Source organism: Polypterus senegalus, chromosome 1 (genome assembly GCF_016835505.1).
Source record: "Polypterus senegalus isolate Bchr_013 chromosome 1, ASM1683550v1, whole genome shotgun sequence".
Lineage (NCBI taxonomy): Eukaryota > Metazoa > Chordata > Cladistia > Polypteriformes > Polypteridae > Polypterus > Polypterus senegalus.
In genome coordinates this window covers 189,696,973-189,720,468 of record NC_053154.1, presented here as the reverse complement: position 1 = coordinate 189,720,468, position 23,496 = coordinate 189,696,973, and the positions used below count along the sequence as shown (strand labels likewise).

General features: G+C 39.2%; 2 protein-coding genes and 1 long non-coding RNA gene across 3 annotated transcripts in view; 2 read left to right on the top strand and 1 right to left on the bottom strand.

Moving 5' to 3' along the window:
• The window catches only part of ece2a (endothelin converting enzyme 2a), a 95,895-nt gene extending 89,095 nt beyond the window's left edge, over nt 1–6,800 (top strand). The window contains exon 3 of the mRNA XM_039765352.1: nt 6,335–6,800. Within this exon, the coding sequence (XP_039621286.1) occupies nt 6,335–6,619 (285 nt within the window). The 3' untranslated portion in view covers nt 6,620–6,800. The remainder of the gene's footprint in view (nt 1–6,334) is intronic.
• A 4,018-nt stretch (nt 6,801–10,818) lies between these two features.
• camk2n1a (calcium/calmodulin-dependent protein kinase II inhibitor 1a) lies at nt 10,819–14,606 on the bottom strand. Its single transcript, XM_039765363.1, has 2 exons — nt 14,228–14,606; nt 10,819–12,723 (listed from the first exon to the last, which is right to left on the bottom strand). The coding sequence occupies exons 1-2, from the start codon at nt 14,394–14,396 to the stop codon at nt 12,653–12,655; spliced, it is 240 nt and encodes a 79-aa protein (XP_039621297.1). The 5' UTR covers nt 14,397–14,606; the 3' UTR covers nt 10,819–12,652.
• A 2,683-nt stretch (nt 14,607–17,289) lies between these two features.
• Nucleotides 17,290–23,496, top strand: part of LOC120536852 — a 50,739-nt gene continuing 44,532 nt past the window's right edge. Inside the window, exons 1-2 of the long non-coding RNA XR_005635211.1 lie at nt 17,290–17,598; nt 20,963–21,153. This is a non-coding gene — a long non-coding RNA (uncharacterized LOC120536852). The remainder of the gene's footprint in view (nt 17,599–20,962; nt 21,154–23,496) is intronic.

Here is a 23,496-nt window from a genome sequence, read left to right as displayed (position 1 = left end):
CCTTTCAAAGCTTTTTGTTTACTTTGTTCTTCAAAGCGATCCTTAGAAGTACAGCAACAGCCTACTCCCCCGTGGGAGCAAACCCAGCAGGCAGGATTAGTAAAGTAGGGAGTTCTGGGTAATAAGTTAATATTCATTCAGGCCTCTCCTGCCTTCTTGGCAGCAGCTTCTCCAGCTGACAGGCCAGCCTTGTGTTCCTGGTCTGGAGAGACTCCGGTTAGTCGGGGGTGGGTGTGTTTGGTGTTTGGATGGTGGTGAAGCAGCCTCCCTCTAAGTGGAATATGGTAACCCTTTAAATTCTAAAACAACAACAACATTTATTTATATAGCACATTTTCATACAAATAATGTAGCCCAAAGTGCTTAAAACACACACAAAGGTATCCAATGTGTCACCTTGGTATCTTGGGGGTATTTCATGACCTTAAAATCCTGCTGGAGTTCATTGTTACTTTTAATTTCATGTCTTTCCCATTCTGCTCTATTTTTCCATGGTGTATAGCAAAAAATGTACAAATAAATGAATCAACATGCTTGAAAATCCATCATTTTGGATTTAAATACTGTGCAATATCCCTGTCTGTGTGAAGTTTGCATATTCTCCCTGATGTACTCCAATTTTTGACCCACATCCCAAAGACAGTTGACTTAATTAAAAATTGGTCCAATGTAAATGTGAGGAAATGCAAAGGAGTGGGCTATGTGATTGATTGGCACCCCATTGAAGGATGGTTTCTACCTGGCATCCTGTTCTACCAGTAAAGACAATGACCCAGAATTAGATTATGCATGTTTGGAAATTTTAGGTTATGCAATAAAAAATATATAAAGTGGCACAAATGTCAAGTACATACCAGCACTCATGATTGTCTGAAATCTGATGAAAGCAGCTATGTGCTTCTCCTTAAAGCAGCTGTAATGTCATCCAGCTGTGTATCAGACATCCTCATTTCTGTTTACTAGAACTGAAATCTTTGTAACGCATCCACTAAAACGGCTTCCACCTAATGAATCTGCCTGCTGAAAATGGTACTTCTAAAGAAATTTGCATTAAAGAAGGGAGAAAAGAACACTTGCATCTAGTGAGCCACAGTGGCTTGGTGTTAGTGCTGCTGTTTAATGGCTTAGGGACCTTGGTTTAAATGCTCTGTGTACAGTCTAGGTGGAGTTTGCACAGTCTTCCCTTGTCTGGGTTTGATGTTTCTTGTACTCCAAAACATCCCAAAGTCTTGTGTGTCTTTATGTTGATTAGCAGCTCTAAATTGGATCATGTAAGTGAGTTTGTGCCAGCTCCCCACATCCCCAAAAGGAAAAGATTATTTGGAGAAAATTGATAAATAGTACATTAGCATTTTTAAATATTTAAAGAGAATCTATGATGGTAATTACACCTTTTATATTAAAAAGCTTGTCAACAAAGGTGAACATGATTGTTAAAAAAGTATATTTTGTGAATATTCTAAAATATTTCTCTACAATAAAGATTTTACATACATGAATGAGGTTTCTACAGGAAAATACTGAAAAGTACAATAAAAGATCAATTAAAGCACTGGAATTCTTCAAAGACAAAAAAAAAACAAATGGCTGCCATGGAAGCTAAGGGAAAAACGGCACATACTTTTTCCAGGACTACTCTAGGGCAAGCCAAAACTTAGAAGGATTAGAGATGCCCAAATAAAAGTCATTGAAAATGAACATCAGAAGTAAATTAATTACATGCAAGTTTTATTTAAGCATCTATAAAAAAGAAATAAAAATATTGTCTCGGGTAGAAGGGAAATGAAGCTCTCTCTGTAAAAATGTTTAAAATGGAAACAGTTAGATGTGCGACAGGTTTGCTGAAATCTAATAAAACCCCCAAACTTGATGGAATTTTAGGAGCAGTGGTGATAGAAATAATACACATTTGTAAATGTTTCATAAGAATATTCTGGCCATCACTCCAGATTGGAGAAGTACCAGTAAAGTTGCAATTCTAAAGAAAGCTGGACAAAATAGATCTCGGTAATTAGAGACCATGTATCTCATGTAAAGTTATGGAATCAAAAATCATAAATAAATTACAAGACTGTTTGTAAGAAAATAACATACTAAATATATTTTTCTGCACTGAAAATTAATTCTATAGAATCCAGTGGCATCACACTGGGAAACTGGGATGCGAGAAAAAATTAATGTGTGCATAAAGTGATTGACAAAGTTTACAAATCTTTATTTGACATTGAACTGTATAATGGCACAATATTAATAAACACATGGACAAGATATTCAGACTGGAGCCAGCTTCTGAGCAGTATAGAGTTGGAGAGTTCTACAGTTCTCCTCTCTGTTTGATCAGATTGTGCAGATTCCTGCACCCAGTGGAGTAGTGCACACATTTGAGGGTAATGCTGTTGGGATGACAATAAGCATTTCCAAACCTGAGATCATGGTCCTTTCCTGGAAAAATTTAGCTTTTTACCTACAGGAAAGGGGAGAGGAGCTGCCCTATGTGGAATTCCACTACCTCAAAGGTCTTGTTTAAAAATGAAGGGCAGTGTTGTTTGTAAGATTGACTAATGAATCTGTGCTGCAGTACCAGCTTTGTTAATATTGTACCTGACTAGGGTGATGACGATTTTATATTATAAATTAATCTTCATATATTTTCTCACCAGTGGCCATGAGTTGTCAACAAAAAAAAAGTGTTGGAATTCATTGCTCCATCGAGTCTTTGAGCTTTATCTCCGATTCAAGGTACCTAAAACACAGTGAGGAGTAGAGAACTAAGCAGTAGGCAAGAAACTCACCTGTGATACTGTTTTCCCTATAGGGCAATAGACTTTTGTTCTGCTTTCCTGTGTCTTAGTATATTTTTGTTTCAGGAAGTGAAATCAATATTAAGAATCAACTTTTTCTAGTATTCAAGCATCTTGTCCTTCTATTGTCAGTTTTGAGGAGGTTTTGTTTTGTGGAAGGATTAAGTTAAAACAGGAGGATGCATGATAGAACAGCATAATTTTCATTGACCGTGTTCCCCGCCATACACTATAAACTATTCATGATTTTGGAATTACAGAATTTAATGCAGCCATTTTAAAATGCTAGTTTATCTCATATCCTGTTTATTATGTTTCTTTCTGATTTTATGGTTAGTAAACCTGTGAAATTTACAGATGACACCAGATTTACTGAAGAGGAAAAAGAAATAAATACTGGCAAGTCTTTAAAACTAGGCAAGTGCTGGAAAATACTGCACTTGTCCAGATTAAACTGTATGTGTCATGCAGCAGTAAGGAACAATAGTTATAAAGGCATGGTGTGCAAAGTCAAAGTACAAGCTATGAAAAATACAGTAAGGTTCATAAATACTTGGACAGAGACAACTTTTTTCTAATTTTGGTTCTGTACATTACCACAATGAATTTTAAATGAAACAACTCAGATGCAGTTAAAGTGCAGACTTTCAGCTTTAATTCAGTGGGCTGAACAAAACGATTGCATAAAAATGTGAGGCAACTAAAGCATTTTTTTAACACAATCCCTTTATTTCAGGGGCTCAAAAGTAATTGGACAAATTAAATAACTGGAAATAAAATGTTCATTTGTAATACTTGGTTGATAACCCTTTGCTGGCAATGACAGCCTGAAGTCTTGAACTCATGGACATCACCAGATGCTGGGTTCCTCCTTTTTAATGCTCTGCCAGGCCTTTACTGCAGCGGCTTTCAGTTGCTGTTTGTTTGTGGGCCTTTCTGTCCGAAGTTTAGTCTTCAACAAGTGAAATGCATGCTCAATTGGGTTAAGATCACGTGACTGACTTGGCCATTGAAGAATTTTCCACCTCTTTGCTTTAATAAACTCCTGGGTTGCTTTGGCTGTATGTTTTGGGTCATTGTCCATCTGTATCATGAAACGCCATCCAATCAATTTGACTGCATTTAGCTGGATTTGAGAAAGCAGTATGTCTCTGAACACCTCAGAATTCATTCGTCTGCTTCTGTCCTGTGTCACATCATCAATAAACACTAGTGTCCCAGTGCCACTGGCAGCCATGCACGCCCAAGCCATCACACTGCCTCCACTGTATTTTACAGATGATGTGGTATGCTTTGGATAATGAGCTGTTCCACACCTTCTCCATACTTTTTTTTTTGCCATCATTCTGGTAGAGGGTGATCTTGGTTTCATTTGTCCAAAGAATGTTTTTCCAGAACTATGCTGGCTCTTTTAGATGTTCTTTAGCAAATTCCAACCTAGCCTTTCTATTCTTGAGGCTTATGAGAGGCTTGCACCTTGCACTGGACCCTCTGTATTTACTTTCATGCAGACTTGGATATCGATACGCCTACCCCCTGGAAAGTGTTGTTCACTTGGTTGGCTGTTGTGAAGGGGTTTCTCTTCACCATGGAAATGATTCTGCGATCATCCACCACTGTTGTCTTCCATGGACGTCCAGGTCTTTTTGCATTGCTGAGTTCACCAGTGTTGCTTTCTTTCTCAGGATGTACCAAACTGTAGATTTTGCCACTCGTAATATTGTAGCAATTTCTCGGATGGGTTTTTTCTGTTTTCACAGCTTAAGGATGGCTTCTTTCACCTGCATGGAGAGCTCCTTTGATCGCATGTTGTATGTTCACAGCAAAATCTTCCACATGCAAGCACCACACCTCAAATCAACTCCAGGCCTTTTATCTGCTTAATTGATAATGACATAACGACGGACTTGCCCACACCTGCCCATGAAATAGCCTTTGAGTCAATTGTCCAATTACTTTTGAGCCCCTGAAATGAAGGGATTGTGTTAAAAAAATGCTTTAGTTGCCTCACATTTTTATGCAATCTTTTTGTTCAACCCACTGAATTAAAGCTGAAAGTCTGCACTTCAACTGCATTTGAGTTGTTTCATTTAAAAATCATTGTGGTAATATACAGAACCAAAATTAGAAAAAAAGTTGTCTCTGTCCAAATATTTATGGATATAAATGTATGTTGAGATTTATGCTGTTGAAGATTTCTCATTCCAAAGATTCAGTCATCCTGTAGGAGCTCCATCCTACAGTGCTTTCTGGCTGGGGTGCCTTTCGGCAATAAGGGTGTTTCCATCACTGGACATCTTCTCAGTATTGCAAAGGGAATAGAAGAGGACAAAGTTAACACCAGCGCCCACTCTCAATTTGGGGTTGTAGTACTTACTGTGGAACGAGCCCTGGACACAGACAGGTAGACATGTTGAAACGCACAACCACACGTTTATTTACAACTATTTACAGAATAATAAATGCCACACAACCCCAAAGTCCTGGCCTCACACTCAATGCCTCACTCTTCAGGCCGCCTTTTTGCCTCTCATCCCGAACTCTGTCCTTCTCCTCACTCGACTCCAGCCCTCGAATGGAGGGAGGCGACCCCTTTTATACACACCTGGATGTGCTCCAGGTGCCTCCCGGCAATCTTCCACCAGCACTCCCCAGTGTAGCGGAAGTGCCAGCCATGCACCTGGAAACACTCCAGGGTGTTCCCGGTCCTCTTCCACCCAGCACTTCCGGGTGTGGTGGAAGTGCTAAGTTCCAAGGCTCCAAAGGCATTGGGGTGCCCCCTGGTGGTGACCACGGGCCCCTACAGGGTTGAGCTTCCAAGCTCTGCACCTTTGGTCCCCAAAGCCACCAGGGAGGTTGCCCCCTTGTGGTCTGGAGGAGGTGCAAACCCTCCTCCGGTCCTCCTGGGCGTCCTGGCTGGGTAGCAGCCCCAGCCACTCACCACAATACCTTAGATGAGATTGAAGAGTGATCCACTGACATACGTGCATAACACTGTACAGAGGAGATGGCTACATCGACAGTCTTTGAGAATTAACCTCTTTTAATATTCAGCAAATAAAGCCATATGAGTACCCAATCAAGGTCTTCAAAAATGTCAAAGGCTTTGTAAGTTGATCCGAAAGAATTCAATAATTTATATATTCGATAATAATAAGTCAGTTATTCACTCAAGAAGAGGTGCAGAAAATAATGGAAAGCACTTGTAAGATAAAAGAGAGGAAATTGTTCTTCTCACAAAGGATGTAGGAATCTGAATCATACCACCAAGGCACAGAGTTGAAGCATAGGTTTATGGATGAGAAGCTGGGACTTGTTTGATTTTACAACAATAAGCTATATTAATGTACTCCGTAATCCTCTCTCTTCATAGCTTTAATGTAAGTACCACCTTGGAGACCTTCAGTGATCATTTTTAGATATTAGATGATTACAAATTGATGAATAGTGTTTGATCAAATTACCTGTTCTAATTAACAAATGTATTTGCTTGGGCTTATTTTACTTATTTTGTATTTTTTGTTCTTTTGTAGGTTAGCAGGGTGCTTTGTCCAGGTGGCCGCTTTGTTTCAATCACGTTTTCCCAACCTCACTTCCGTAAGCGCCACTATGCCAGGAGAGAATTGGACTGGTCTATACAGCACTACAGCTATGGCAGTGGCTTTCACTACTTCATGTATGTTATGACCAAGGGGGAGCCACTTTCCCCGCAAGATTCAGAACTAGAAGACAAGCTGTTAAAGGTCACCTGCCCTTCACTGACACCCTGCCTCGAGGGATCTGATTCAGAGGACTACCTCAACAAGATTGAATTATGACTTGTTTTCATCTGTACTGCCAAGGAACCGTATTGTGTGCCAACACCGCTCAGGTTGCCAAGCTTTTTAGAGCAAAGTATTTTAGAGAATTATGTTTTTATGTCCTGTTTGTCCTGTTTGTGGGAGCAGTCAACTGTATTTCTGTGACTTGTGTTCCTTATGAACTGAACTGAGCAAAGCACTATGCTGTATACATTGTCTTTATTTCTAAGGGCATAAGCATTCACAAAGAGCTTACAGTAAGTGCTACAACCAAAAGTTAAACTCTTGCTGTGTGTTTCACACACCACTGAAATGGTATGCCACACATGCATGCTCCACCAAGTTTTATTAAGATACACAGTCTAATTTCCAGTAACAAGCATGTACTACACAAGGTTACAAATGTGCTGTGCTATAATGCACTGCATACATAGACATGTGCTAGAACCCACAGAATGCTGTAATAAATAAATGCTACATTGTTCCTTATTACATATAAACCACATTGTGTCATATATAGGGAGGTCCAGATCTAATTATGCAATTTTCATGACACTATAACTTATTAAGCTTATTACATAGAAAATTACCCAAAAAATCCCAGACTATCGAGAAGTGTGCGAACTGACAACATGAAGAATTGTCTTTGTGCTGAACTGGAATCATCCCTGCATAAATCAAAGTCATCCAGATGATCTGGATCTGCATAATTAGATCTGGACCACCTTGTATATTTCTCTTTATTATGATGCATGATGCACATCCTTAACATTACAGGAATGCTACTCTCTGTCTGTTTACATACAGTGTGTGGAACTCTACTATACACACTCATGTTGTCACATTTCACTGGCACATTACAGCGCCTCAAGCTGGTCTAGTAATGTTTTTTTGTTTGCCCCAGTTGCTGATGTTCACCTGCATGCCGAGGACTGGCATACACAGCTGAGGGGACAGTAGGACTTAAGGTTGCATTTCAGCACTATTTAAGCTGGCACCTCCATCAGTTCCTGAACAGCTTATGTAACCCCTGCTGGCCGCACATTCATTATTGATAACTGCAGCGCCGGAGCTGGAGCTCTGCCAGGCACTCCCTGAGAACATCCCCACAGACATTCAGGAAGGTGAAATGAGAGTCTCCTTGTTGATTGCAGAGTAATGATTTTGTAAAGAAATTCCTGAATCATAGTAATTTTCTCCATTAATCTTTTGAAATGTATCCAGCATTCAAGACACTAGAACAATGAACCGAGTGTTTTTGACTAATGAGGACCTGCTGCCCTTCATCCCTTCAGCAACAGCAGCTTATGTGTAGATTCACAAGATCCCAGACTGCTTACAAACCAGGTTTTAGCATGGGGACTCTTTACATGTGTCTGCTGTCAATTCTGTTTTTTTTTTTCTCTTGTGCAGTAGGCTTTAGTTGTAATAGGTTGACACCTAAAATACAGCTTTAGTATCTCTGGACCATGAGGTCAACATGGATAATCTGCCCAGACTGAGGCATCTGACCAGTTACATGATGTCTGGTAGTTGAGTCTTGACCTCTATGACCTATGAGCAGCAGGTATATTACCTCACTCACTTGAGGCTCCCCACTTTTTTCCCCATTTCCTCTCCACCATCAGCTCCTCTGTCTCTAGACTTCTTCTTGTTCTCCCTGTCTGCTAGGGTTTTGCAAATTCTATTACAGTTTCCTCTGAGTGAGGCATGATGCCAATAAGATAAAGCTGCAGAATGACTGGTAGAAGACAATGTTGTGGGATGTCTAAGATATTACAGGATCTGACCCCAATATACATTTAAAGATATAGGATGACAATATTTAATGCTATCAGTGTTAACAAGGGACTGAAAATAGGCAAGATCTGTAATTTAGAGTAGACAGTTCAGAGTTGGGTGCCATTAAAATCTTACTTGATCAGACTTCCAACTACTAAAGCAACATATCTCTAAGAACTGACCAAATTCACTAGATATTGAGTAAATTAAGCTACTGGATGTTGCTACATAACAGAATGAGACTCGTTAGAAATAAAGCAGCAGGACACAGAGATGATGGCAGTTTCATTTCTAATAGGATCACGGCTCATTCTTTGTAACCCACAGCAATTGTGGCTTACGGTGCTGGGCATGAAGCCCTCCAGACATGTCCATGCTGCTGCCTGTGGGAGGACCCATTCTGCATGTTCTTTCAAATCAAATTTAACAAAGTGTGCTATAAAGCATTAATTTACATAATATATAATTTCATTACCTCTTTCTAACCTCTGTAAAGGAAATTTAAAGCACAGTTTGTTGCTGGGTGCAAATGAGTTGACACACCGAAAGCAAGGTCATGGTGTGAAGATTTTTTTCCAAATTAAATGATTTTAAAAGCAGCTTCCATCATTGCTCACTGCTGGGGCTGTTGCTGTTTTAATAATTATATAAAGGATCTGGATAAAAGTTAACTAACAAGCTGATCAAGTTTTCAGATGACCTAAAGTTAACAAAATCAAAACAGGTGGGCCTGATAAGAATGCAGACTTGAGTGGATAAATATAAGCTGAATTTTAATGTAAATAAATTTAACATCTTAAATATAAATTCAAAGTATGATTATGTGAGGTGGCATCTGACACCTGAAAGTATACCCTATGAGATGGATTTAGGAGTCATACTGAACTCATCACTGTCCACCTCCAAGCAGTGGGCAGAAAAGGCTAAATAGGCAAAGAAGATGTCCAGGATGAATCGAGGAGGTGTGCCACACTTCTGAAGTCATATCTGCAAAACTGAGTGTAATATCCAAATAATTGAAAAAATAAAAGATATTATAGAACTTTAGATAGTCCACAGAAGAGTAACTAGACTGATTCCAAGACTGGGGGACATAAAGTATGAAGAAAGACAACTTGAAATAGTTAAATCTTTTCAATCTAAGCAAAACAGAGATTGAAAGTTGACATAGCATACAGCAGGCATTTTAAATAATCAAGGAAATTAAATAGAGGATGTCAAATGGTACTTAAAATGTATTCTTCAACAAGAACATAGAAGCATAGATGAAAGCCAGTTAAGGGTAGATTCTGTGTACAAATAAATATGTTTGCCTTTTTTTTTCGTCTAACACAGAGTGTTACGCACAGTGACAGATTAATGAAATTACTAAGCAGTCTACAGACCTACAAAGCTCAACATGTTTTACAAAAGTTCAGTCAAAGGAATTTTTTGTGTTAAGTGGTCTGCTCAAGTCAAAATTATCCCTATAGTCTTAATATCTTTTTTTTTTTCATATGGCTTTTTATTATTTCCAATATCGATGGAGGGACGTGGCTTGCATATCCATCTCAGCTAACCTTCTCTAAAGCCTGGTTACCAACACTGGCAGCTGTCAGAGGATTTATTTCAACTTGGCAGTTTGTGGTACATTATACTTTTGACTTAAGAAGAAATTAAAAATAAGCACTTGAACAAGCTACAAAATGGGTTTGGTCTGTGTGAAACAACAGAAAGCAAAACTGAATACAAAAACTTTAAAAGAAGTTTACCTGAAAAAATACCAGATTGCCAGTGGATTTAAAAGCAAAAAATGTTTACTTTTTTGTGCTTGTCTTCTAAGATGCCATCCCAGACCTCCTCTCACTCAAAACATCACAAAGCAGCTAACAAAAATGTAAAAGATAACGAGAGCTTCTTAAATGTGTCCATCAACTTGCTCCCACCATTCTTTTTTCCAAGATCAACTGTTTTGTGCAGCCACAGTGCCATCTTTGCTAAAAGATCATCTGTCACTGTAAATTAATCAGGATTCAATGAAGGTTTTTATTACTATTTCTTACTGACCACCACAGAAATGGAATATGTTGGTGTTTCCTCAACTGCACTTAGTAATTGAAGGTGAAGTGTTGGCTGCTTGCACTCTTGTCTTTTTCCACTATTTGTAGCATTACCTCTACTTCGTAACATCTCTCTGTCTCCATCACTTGTGCACATGTGCACTTGCCTAAGAACCTTGGATTGCTCAACTATTGAGTCTTTTTAGCACAATCCCATCTGTCAGTTAACAGGTTAAGTGGCTTGCCTGGTGTAAATTAGGGCTGGCAGGCACCTGATTAGTCGGTCCTCCATTTTTCAAAACAGGTAGATTGACTCCTTTGCCTTGAAGTAGTTGGCAAGCCCGCTGGCACTGATAACATTCTGAGCGTGATCAAGAGAGAAAAAAAAAAACATACAAGTATTCTTGTATCGTTCACCATTTATTAATTCACCAAATACAGTGAAAATGGCTCTGTAATTTACAATGAATCATTCTTAGAATGTCATGACATTTTTTGCTTGTATTCATAAAATGATGTTTTTGTTTTTAATTATTGAAAATATGAAGGTTCCATGCACAACAAACCATATTATTTTTAATATTAGTCAAAAGAATGGTACAAAAGAAATTAAAAAACACAACTTCCAATGTTTAAAAAAAAGAATACTGCCAAATAACCATTAGTTATTTGAGAGTTCTCGTAAACAGTGCAATATTTTCTAAAGTTGTCTTTTCTAACAAATCCATCAACAATGCTCAAAGTCACAGTATAAGAATTCTCAATAAATATTTTCACATTGATGTGTGCAAAAACCGAAACACATTCAATAAGTCTTTTTTTCTAATTTCCAATACTGATATAGCATGAGACAAACAATAAGAAATCCATCAGTATCTCCATTGAATTCACTGTGGAGATCCTCACCAAAAATACAAACGTTCTGTTGATGAATCATAAGACGTTAGACTAGCATATTTTTAAATAACAAAGATTCAGATATAAAAATACAAATATGAATTTTGTTAAAAAGAAGCGTGCCAGGGTGTTCATGACTAACAGTACCTAACATTGGCACCAGGATTTCAAAGGTCATGCAAAGTGATGAAATTTATTATCAACTTTGTTTAAATAAAATTTTTTCTTCCAGTCCTTTAAAATTACATTATATATGTATATATATAATATATATTACACACGCGCACACACACACATTTACATTCACACTCTCCTCATTACTCTTTATGTTTTGCCATCCCCACCGCCATTAGCTCAATCAGACCTTCTTAAGGACCATGTTGGGAATGGCTTCAGGGAGTTCCTAATTATCCAAAGGTGAGTTTATTTAAATACATTATCACCATAACATCACTAATAATGAAAGTGGTCCTTATATCGCAGTAAATGGAAGATGTAAGAAGCAGCTAAGACTCTTTACGTGTACACTGCTTGAATGAATAGAGCGCTCAAGAGCGCCAAAATAATGCATTGATTTGGCTTTTTTAAGATACATACATGTCTTGAAAAAAAAGAGAAACTCCGAACCAGATTACAATTATCCAGCCCTTCTGGAAGTGCTTTGTGATAGTGTTCACCGTGAATGGTGCTCTGCAAAATGCAGACTCCTCTGGCCTATGTGGCGGTGCTGCGAAGTGGCGCTCTCCACTGAAGTGGTGCTGAAATGGACAGTTCCCCGGGGAAAGCCGCGCAGCGCAGGCCATACTGTGTGCGTGTCTTACAGAATGTGCGAGTTGGTAAACGAAATGCGTTAACACTACACAATGATAAACCTTGAAGCGTATTGACTGTACAGCTACAGAAATGGAGCTCGAAATGTTTCCCGCTTGCAGGGTTCTTTAGTTTTACAGCGCATGTTGGTGGAAGATGGCCCTGAAATGAGATGTCCATTCTTCGCTATTCACAACTCGAGATAGTAAAAGAAAAGCTGCGCAGCAAGTAGACTGCATAACGGCGGGTTAAAATCGGTTTTGGTTTGGAGATTTGCCAGCAACCCCAATAATTTCATTTCCCCTTTTCAATCTCTCTCGCTCTCTTTTTTCCTCTCTCACTCTCCCTATTTATCATTCTCTTCCCTTTCCTTTTTATGATTCTCGTTTCTTTTCTTTCATTGTTTTTCTTTTCTCAAAGAGTTTTTTTATCCCTCTGTCTCTTTACAATCCACAATCACATGCACAGCTGCCCAAAGCGCTTAAAATCACTTGAAAAAAAGTCCGCAGAGGTGAGATTCAGCTTAGACTCCCGGGGAGGTTTTGTCTGTCATCCCCTTCAGCACTTCATCTATCCTGTCGTCCTCGATCACAACTGCAACACAAAATACAAAATAATGATAATGATAATAATGTATAAACCTTTATGTAGCTATCCCGAATGTCGCGTCACAGATTAAAAGGAAGCAGGAACCCAATTTTAAAATAGAATTTCTACCAGCTCTGTATAAAAATATTAAGGAAATACCATGGAAAAGAAAGCAAGGTTTTTAGGACACTTTAAAAATCTAAATTAGGGTAATTACAATTGCAGTGCAGCTTTTGTATGGAATTTAATTTCTCTACAGATGTAAAAGCAATTATAATCCTGTCAGACTGACACGAATCCGAAAAAAATATCTGCATTTACGAACAAAACGTTTTTCGGGTTTGATACATTTTTAATGCTTCGGGCGAATATTCCAAACGTTTAAGTACGTTCATATGAATAGACGGTTGTTTTAAATAGCATTAAAAGCACAGATAATACTGGAAGAAACAATAGAAACGTGCGATATTATAAATCGTCAAAAAATCAATTTAACATTAAAATGTAATGCAGCAACACGAAAATTACTGTCCAAAGTCTAAATGTATTAAATTCTATAAAATCCACGAGATTATATTTATAAAAAATGTATCATTGTAATTACACCATCAATGGTTCTAAATTTCAGTCCACTCCTGGTAAAATAATAACGAAATTGCAGGCACATTACTTTTAATCATTGCAATATATATATATATATATATATATATATATATATATATATATATATATATATATATATATATATATATACTGTATTAACTAAGTTGTGTTTGATTTATTATTGCGAGTATTCGCTCTAAAACCCCGCCCTGGGCATCCTGTCACTGTTTTGTTTATTTTTCAAAGGTTTAGCTTCCACTGTATTTAACTTAACGACCCTCGTCTGTTTTAACTGCGTTCATTTGCCAGTAACTGAATCATTTACATATCGCCGGTAACTATTGATAGATAGAGTGGAGTGCTCCTTGTTGGTATGTATGTATGTAATCATGCATGCGCGTTCGTATGTTGTTAATATTCGCCTGCGTTCGCCTGTACATGGGAGGTAGTGTGTACCTTTCACAGTACAAACATTCAAGTTCATACAGTTTTATTATGTTAAACCGACATCATTTATGACTATTAGATCACTAGATGTAGCGGATCCTTTTTTTTGCCCAGACTTTAGTGACGTCTGCACTAAATTGCATTTAGTGACTGTAATCGACTTTCTTTCTTTTATTTCTTTCTTTCTTAACAAAACCATTAACAGATGTCCGCTTACAGATTATTACAATAAGGCATTATATTATATTATATTATATTATATTATATTATATTATATTATATTATCGTTTAGCATTGACATCTGTGATTGAACAACTGATTGAACATTACTGACACGCAAAAATGATGCTGAATAATCCTTACCGTTCGCATGCCACTGTCATCAATCCACCAAGGAAAGTTATAGTTTCAGGTATTTACAAGTTGTCTTGTATTTCACCTTTTTATTACTCTCGCTTACCTCTCTTGGCTCTGCCGATCTGCCCAAGCTTAGGGGGTCGTTTCCCTTGGGGTCCCCCAAAGAAGGTGTTGGTGTCCTGCAGCCGGCAGCTGAAGGAAATCTGACCGACATCACTGTCCGCTCCATAGCTCGCCATTTTCCCCTCGCTGTATGGCAGTATCTCGGACATGATGACAATGTGGCTAAGCGCAAAGCGAAGAGAGAGAGAGATGAATCGGAAATGTTTGACAGATTGAGTCCGAAGCAATCAGAGGTAACAGTGGCACTCGCAGGTATCCCCCGTGTGTAAGCTGCACTCCTCTCGTGTCGGTTGCTGTGCGCCCTCACAGTCTTCTGCACTGTCTTCAAGTGCACACGCAGGCTTTTTCTTCTCTCTCTCTCTCTCTCTCTCTCTCTCTCTCTCTCTCTCTCTCTCTCTCTCTGTGTGTGTGTGTGTGTTTCTTGCTCGATCGTCGCCCCCCTGTCGCCCAGCCCCCTTTCTTTCTCGCGTGCCCGCGCGCGATTCCTTTTCCTCCCACTTGACAATAGTGATTCGAATTGTCTTGCCTTGTGCCCTCAAGTACGCATATCAGCAGTGAGGCGAAGAAGAGAGACAATATGAACTTCCTTTGCCTTCCCGGAAAAGTATTCCGAAAAAAGTGGGAGATCCCGGCATCATAAAGGAAACCCAGGCGGTAGAGTGAAGTCATCCATCCGGGTTTCAAGGCAGGGCTGGTGGGAGGGGTTATGGGTGAGAGATATAGAGCGGAAGAGAGAGAGAGAGAAAATAGGGTGACATCAGCAGGCGAGAGATGAATAACAATGAGAACTGCAGCAAAACAACGCGAAACAATCTTCGCTCCAAATCCACGAGGAAAATTGGAGCGGACGGGAGTGTTTTGGTTTCTCTCTCTCTTTCGCTCCCTTTGTCATTGCAAAAGCATCCGCCTTTTTCTGAAATGATTCTTATTAGCCTTACGTAACCGATAATTAAGCATGGTACAAATGACAACATGTGTATTACCTTAATCGATGATTAAAATGTTCGATAACCTCTAAATCATATTGTTGGGAAATTCATTAATAATAGTAATCTCAATATATATATTGAAACGTCCACAATCCCTTATATATTTAATTTATATATCATTTCGACAATCGTTGTTCGGTTATTTAACCAATACCATTAACATTAGCAGCAGTTCTCTCTTAATTGTCCTATAGTTTCATTTTCTTTGTTTGCTTTTAAGACGACGAAATGTCAGCTTTTTTTGAAACCTAAAGACTCGTATTCGTATTTAGAGAAAGATCTATCCGTATTCATATAACATCTTTCATGTCATTTAGTATGTGCATGCTGATAATTTCTTCGTTCAAAAGCCAGATTTGCTCTTAAAATCTGATTGATTGGACGAGTGTCTGTCAAATGGTTTGATTATTCTGATTCAGATCCCATACTGAAACAGAATAACCGAACATTGCACTTGCCGTTTCCTCGCGGAGTGTCATACACAAACGCACTTGACACAGAACATCAAAAGCGTTTGCATTAAGGTCCTGTCTCACTACGTGTTGGCAAGGTGTAGGTGCCTTATGACGGATGCAACACTCATAAGGCACAATTGTTTGTAATGGATTTGCACTCTGGTGGTCCCCTATAGAGCTGAATCTTTAATATGTTGAGAAGGGGTAATGACACTCTGTGGAAAGCTGGTCCTTACTACACGTTTCCTATGTGTGGCATTTTATGCGTCCATTTTGATTTGGAAATTAGCTGACGAGATTGGAAGCAATGGTTGAAATGGATCGGCAGCAAAAAAGACAGAAAGAAAGAACGATTATTTTAGGTGTCGCAATTTTTCATGAAAACAAGGTCACAAGGTGTTTTTCGGGTAAAAAAAAAATGTAATTAATTATAAAACAGTAGACCTTGTAACCGGCACTCATACCGTAGAAGTTTACACCTGGAAGACTGGCAGCTGGGTCTATGTGCCATTCTAATGCTATCACCTACTATGTTTTAAATTACGTCCAATGATATTACATAAAATTATAATTCCAAGCAAATTTTTTTTAATTATTTTTTGAAAATCTAGTTTGTGGATTATTATTTCGAAAAGATGCCTCCATCCTGTCCACGGGAAAGGGAGCAGAAAATGGCTGTGTGTTTTGACGTACTGTATATGATTCCTTCGACTGACTTTATTTAAGCTGTTCAAACTGGAAAATGCGGCTTTCTAGTGTGTAAGATTCTGCCAATCCTCTCTAGTACTTGGTTAGCCTAAAAGGCCAAGTCTGAACTCTAACAGCACTTGCTTTTCACAATCCAAGAACTTCCCTGCGCAAATTGAACGCATTAGCATTCAGCACCTCAGGCAAGCAGAGCTGGAAACCTCTGCTGCGGGCGGGCGTTCGACCCCTCCAACCCATCCATCTCCACAACTGCGGCTCTGCGATTTTTTTGTGTGAGAGAAATGAGAAAGACAGGGGAAAGATGCACGTCAAAAGACAATCAGTATCCCGTGCACATTCACAGACTGCAACGGGAATGCCGAACGAAAGATCTCGGCAGCGGATCCCTGTAGGATATAATAATTAATTTTTTATGATGTCAGATCAGCTCGACTAGCATTGCATTTTAATAGAGTATCTTTAACTGACACGTTAAAAACTTTTCAAGAGTGGTACTACTCTGGAGTGGACCGTTTAAAATGTTTAGATGAGCACATGGGGAGGGCTCAGTCGGGAAGTGTGAAATACACGAAGGTATCGCTTCAGCAATTAACAGGTTGAGGTAACGTAAACTGAACTATGTCTGCAGTAGTTTTGCATGTAAAAATGAATTTTTCATTTCCCGAGTTGTACAGGTTGTGTATATAGAGCTGTGTAGCCTATATTCATCCATTATCGGCACGCTACACAGTTCGGTTGAACCGAAATGACCTGCAGTATAGTTACGAAAGGCTCGAACCAGAAGTTAAAGTTCAAAGTGACTTTACTGCGCATGAACACGTGCGGTTTACGGGTACGTATTAATGCGCTGATCATCACTCACAGTAGTGTCGTATCGCACGAAATAGTGCCAGTTCGTACTTGTGTTATGCTAAGATGGCTCAGTGTAGGTAACTTCTGTTCTTTTTCCAATACGTGTATTATTTTAAGAATGAATGAGCCTGAAACGTCTACTTCGTTTGGAAGCAACACAGAAATACATATCAATTCACTTTTTCTGCCCGCCTAGCTTATTACTTGGAAGAAACCACTGGATAAGTAGATGCTACTCCAAAGAGCGGGGAGCTGAACCGTTGTGGAAAACGGACCGTGTAACAGATTTTGAATGTAAACATATATTTGGCCTAAAAACAAGAGCCAAAAGATGTGTCCTAAAACAGGTTAGTACAACGTGTGTATGTGTGTGTATCGCTGTTACTAATAACACTTGGACCCGCTTAGCGGTATTTTAGCAACATGAGGCGTGCTAGTAAGTCTGCACCTCTCTCCTTCGTTGTGGCACACTGCCGTCGCCTGATGCTGTGTCTTCTTTAATGTACAAAACTATGTTGGGCTACGAGGTTGAAGTTGGCAAATTATTCGTAACTGCTTATTAACACAACTCGTGGAAACTAAACTTACTCAGCGTTAACAGCAAGGCAAAATATTCTGCAACGTATATGCATCATCCATTATATTAAAAAAATCAATAGCCCATATTGTGGACCTACACGTGTTCAAATGAGTTACATCAAGTTAGGCCACCTTTATTTTTTAAAGTTTTGGGACAAGACAAATTCCTTTGTTAAACTACTCAATGCAGGTACTTTGGTGAAACTGACTGACAAAGTTCGCACAACCTCATAGTCAATGAATGGGATTAACTGGGATTTTTAAAGATCACTGCAATGGGTTAAAGAGACTTTGGACCATTTTGACAGTTTTGAGAAATGACAGATCACTTTGTTAAATTGCAGTTGAAGTTTGCCCAACCCAATATGTGTACCAGGGTGAAATTGATTGACAAAGTTGGCATACCCTCATATCTAATGATTGAAATTAACTGTGATATTTACCTTGAAACATCTGCCTTCCTTCAAATATGTGTTTGTTGGCATCACAATGCACTTACAGACCAAGAAAAACTACCTGCACTTAAAGTGACATACTTCTGTCACTAAGAAGCCCCATAGCACACCTTCTGACCACACACGTTCATTATGATTAGCGTGTATGTTCCTAGTGTTTAAGATTATGTGGAACAGTTCCTTATTAAAAGCATCCAATGTTAAATTAAGTCTTTAATTCCTCACTGATGGAGCCAGTGGTCCCCACTTTCTTCAAAATGTACTAATTAAAAAAAAACAAAAATGGACTGTTTTAGTGACTTTAGACCAATAGCACTTGCTACCACTGTGCTGAAATACCTCGACAGACTAATGCTTAGATTAATGTTTCTTTAACTATGCATCAAAGACATTTTTGTGATGGGTTGTCATATGATTGTGTAGTAAAATTAGCCAAGTTCACCCAAGCACGAATTCAGTGTCAAGTGATACAGTATACCACCTGTTATTTAGCATATTATTTACTGCTGCAGTATGTGAAAAAATTACATTGAGGCATCACATAGAGTTTTCTTTTTTGGCATAAAAAATAATAATTACTCCCCACCTCCCTTGTCACATCCTATTAAACAATCAAACTAAGGAGATTGACAGCAAAGATATGTATAAGAAAGGGGGAGCGTGGAGGGAATGACACAGGCAACCTTGTGAGGTGAAGGGACCAGGGCACTCGATTCAAATGTCAAAATAAAACTAACAGGAGTGGAACAAGGATGTGATGATTTTCAGGGTGTAATGAAGAGTGCATGAATTGGGTGGTACTCTAAATAATGCCATAGCAGTGTTTTACGCTAAATGCAGCTCATTGACCTTGAACAACTGGTCTGTACCTCATCGCATGTTTGCTGTTACAGCATACATTGAATCCAAATCTGTAACAGATGAAAACAGAAGATGTTGTATTATGTTTAATGTGCCTTGGTGAGGAAGAATTCATTCTCATCACACTATTTAAATTGGTTTGATTAATGTCCATCTACTGGTATTGTAAAGGACGTGTTTGTTAGACCACTGAGAACTGTAAGAACACCAGAAAATATCAAAAGGTTAAGATAAGCTGTAGACATTCAAAACAATGTCCATCGGTAGAGTTAACATTCCCTATCACCTGTTCAAAATACAAATAGTTCATACATTTTTTAGGAATAATTTAGCTTTTTTTCACTCGGTTAACCAAATTGTTGAACAGAAACTGGGGTATGTTAAACTATTTACACACTCATCCTTCTATATAAAAGCGGTCGGGATTGTCCTTCCGTTCTGTGAGTGCTACACAGGCGCGGAGTTTCACACACGCCCTGCCCATTTTGCAATGCACGATGGGATTTGTAGTTTCGTTTGTCCAGGTAAAAGATGATTTTCTACTCCAGACTGTGTGATATCTTCTTCTTCTTTCTTACTATATAAAAGCGGTCGGGATTGTCCTTCCGCCCCATGAGTGGAAAGCGTAGCGGTATTCCGCTTATCACAGACTTACTACTTGCAGCTTGCGGTACGAAGCGACATGATGTGAGCAGAGTTCTGGTGCTCCCGTCGTTCCCTTGCTTTTGTGTGCGATGCGCTGGAAAAATGGACAAAATTATGTCTCTGGAAATAATAAATGTTGATGGAGTACAAATGCCTCACCACGTAGTAAATATCAGGGGGGTTCAAAAAGGCAACCTCAATTTAGATACAAAGTTTAAATTTCATCACAAAAATAACAGAAACTACGAGTATTAAAGTAATACCGCTCAAATGCAATATAACCAAATTAATGAGTTTGTATAAAATATCAAATTGATCTACATATTGAATTGCCTTAAGAAGTGGTCAACTTAAAAGTCGGTCGCCTTAAAAGGCGGGTGAGCCTAGTTTAGAAAAATGCATTGTTACTGGTGGTGCTCATTTGAAAAACATTATTTAAAAAACTATTTTCTTAAGACAAGGTAAATAAACTGCATTGTTACTTACCTTGCACCTTGAGACAGGTAACTAAGCTAAGTGACCTTTCATGCTGTCATTTAAAAATTTCTCATATCCTTGCACTACACCCTAAAAAATGTCTTTCTCCCAGCTTCACTAAAGCTGACACTCAGCTGTCCACTGGCAATGAATCTTGGGAATCCTTTCCTGTCTTGAAAGATAATAATAGTTTTAAGCTCAAGCCCGAGGTGCTCTCTGCATGAAGTTTGCCTGTTCTCCCCATGTTTGTGTGGGTTTCTCACACTCCAGAGACATGCAGGTTAGGCAAAATTGCATTGCTAAAGCAGACCAATTGTATGTGTGTGTTTGCTGTGTGATATACTGGCACGCTTTTCAAGTGTTGTTCTAGCCTTGTGCCCACTGTTTGCTGGGTAAGGCTCTACCTACCCTATAACCCTGCTCTAAATAAGCAGGTTTGGAAATTGGATGAATGGAGCATTGTTTTAACAGCAACAGATAACATTTTGTTTCTCTTGTTTCTCTATTAGTATTTCTCATGTGTGACATATGCTTGAATGGAAACAAAAATATTTACTTTTATTATATGACCATTGTTATTTCTGTCTTTGTGACTCTGCTGTCATTATGGTATGGTACTGATTTTATAATTTGGGTGGTCAGATTAAAAAGATTAAGAACTTCTGGTTTAGATACATTAAACAAAATATTACAGATACAAAGCCCGGACAGAGCGAGTCGCCAAAACTGTTCCTGTTTGCTGTGACACACACCCAGCGGTCAGACTGAAGGAGAAGCCAGAACATCCCTTCCACTCTTACAAGTGCAGAGACACTGGGCGCATCATTCCCAACCGGTCCCCATCTTGATGAGCACAATGGACTGCAGCTGAGCGTAATGAGAAAGGTATTGTGCATTTATCAATCCATATTCCTTACTTACACAGGTGTGGATGTGGTGAACAGGAATAAAATAATAGCACTTATTGATTCCAGCAGTTTCATTTCTATGAGACAACAATGAGATTCAGGATTGACCAGTCTAACCTGTACCCACTGGGAAACTGAAGGGTACATGTCAATCTTGTGTGTAATATTTTTCTTGGAAAACATGCACAATTAAGGTGGCTGTTATGCGTAACCCACTTTACCCAGTGATATTGAGGCAGAACTGGTTGAAAAGTAACAGCGGAGAATCACAAAGCACTCCTGGTGAAACTTTGAGCCTCACAGTAGATGGTGAAACAATGTCTCACGCTACTCCATGCCATTCCATTAGCTGGCTCAAGAGTTGTATCACATGGCTGCCTAGTTTGCACGAGGGTCCTTGAGCAAAAATCTCCATGAAGATGGAGTTTGAGCCATCATGGTCTGTCGCCATGCCCCTGGAGGTCAGATCCAATTGCAGAATTACATTTTCAATTTTGGCAAACGCCAGCTTCTTTCAAAAAAGAACATTGGAAAGATGATATCCTCAAGTTTGCAAAGACTGCCGTTGTTCTAATAGATGGACAATATACCTCTCATCCTATACCATCATGGCTACACTTTTTGCTTAATAATGTTTTATTATATTGTGTAGCAGACCATGAGGGTGAGTTAAGGTTGTTCTTGCTTGTCCTAAAAACCTGCCATCAGTAGGCCTGCAAACTAGTACATGCCCACATCCTAGGAGTCCATTTGGGTACCAAGAAAACCCTTGAGCAGATATTTTGGCCTGGGATTAATGAAGTAGTCCACCGCTTTTGTGCATTCTGTCCGTAATGTACATTGCGACGGATTCCTCGAAAGGACTGTGTTCTTGTTCCTGTTTTGCCCATCCACATTGAACCTTCAGCCAGATTTCAAATATATTTTAGTAATGGTCAGTTGTGCTGCACAATAACCTGAGGCTATCCCCTTGATGCAAACCACTTACAAAAACATTGCACAAGAACTGGTTGGGGTCTTTGTGCATGTGGGCATCCCTAAAGAAGTCCTAACAGACCAAGGGACACCTTTCACCTCAGAAACATTCATGAAGGTTGAAAAGTTATTCAGAATTAAGCACTTCAGAATCTAAGTATACCATTCTCAAACTGACGGTTTAGTAGTTTATTCACACACTTAAACAGATGCTGCATAAGGTGGTCAGTAAGGACAGGGGGAAACTGGCTACTACTGGTTACTACCTCTTGGGTTATTTGCCTACCAGAAACTTGCATAAGCCTCCATGGGTTTCTCAACCTTTGAGTTATTGTATTAACAACAACCAGTGAAGGCTATTAGATACAATAAAGGATGACTAGGAGGAAGAGGCACTCCCTTTCTCAAATACATTAGAATATATTGTACAGTTACGTGATATAGGGTGGCACGGTGGCGCAGTGGTAGCGCTGCTGCCTCGCAGTTAGGAGACCTGGGTTCGCTTCCCGGGTCCTCCCTGCGTGGAGTTTGCATGTTCTCCCGTGTCTGCGTGGGTTTTCTCCGGGCACTCCGGTTTCCTCCCACAATCCAAAGACATGCAGGTTAGGTGGATTGGCGATTCTAAATTGGCCCTAGTGTGTGCTTGGTGTGTGGGTGTGTTTGTGTGTGTCCTGTGGTGGTTTGGCACCCTGCCCAGGATTGGTTCCTGCCTTGTGCCCTGTGTTGGCTGGGATTGGCTCCAGCAGACCCCTGTGACCCTGTATTTGGATTCAGCGGGTTAGAAAATGGATGGATGGAGTTACGTGATATAGTTGCTAAAATTCAGCTAGTTCTAAAAGAGAATGTGGAGCAGGCGCACTCACAAGTCCATTGTTACAATTGTGGGATGAGTCTCTGCATATTTCATCCCAGCGATTGTGTCATGGCCCTCATGCCCACCTCCCACTTTAAACTATTGGCACATTGGTTAGGCCCGTGCAAAATGTAGAAGAGGAAGGAACTGGTCGATTATTTGTTGAAACAAACAAATCGTCAGCTCGCCAAATGAATGTACCTCGTAAATTTGTTGAAATCATGGAAGGACAGGGATGCCTATTTTTACTTTGCACAACCTCATTCTTTTTTTGCTCAAAAAATAACCCTTGATTTCAATATAGATCTGATAGCATAACTATGACGAATACTCAAAGCATCCATATTGTCTGTCCCAGAGGTGGTGAATGAACAACCCAAAAGGACCTCTGTGATTGCACATGCCAGAACCGGAAATAGTTTTCAGACAATGTTTGTGCAGAGTCCCATGTGCAAAATGTACAAAAGTGGAGCTTTAGATAAAAATAAATGC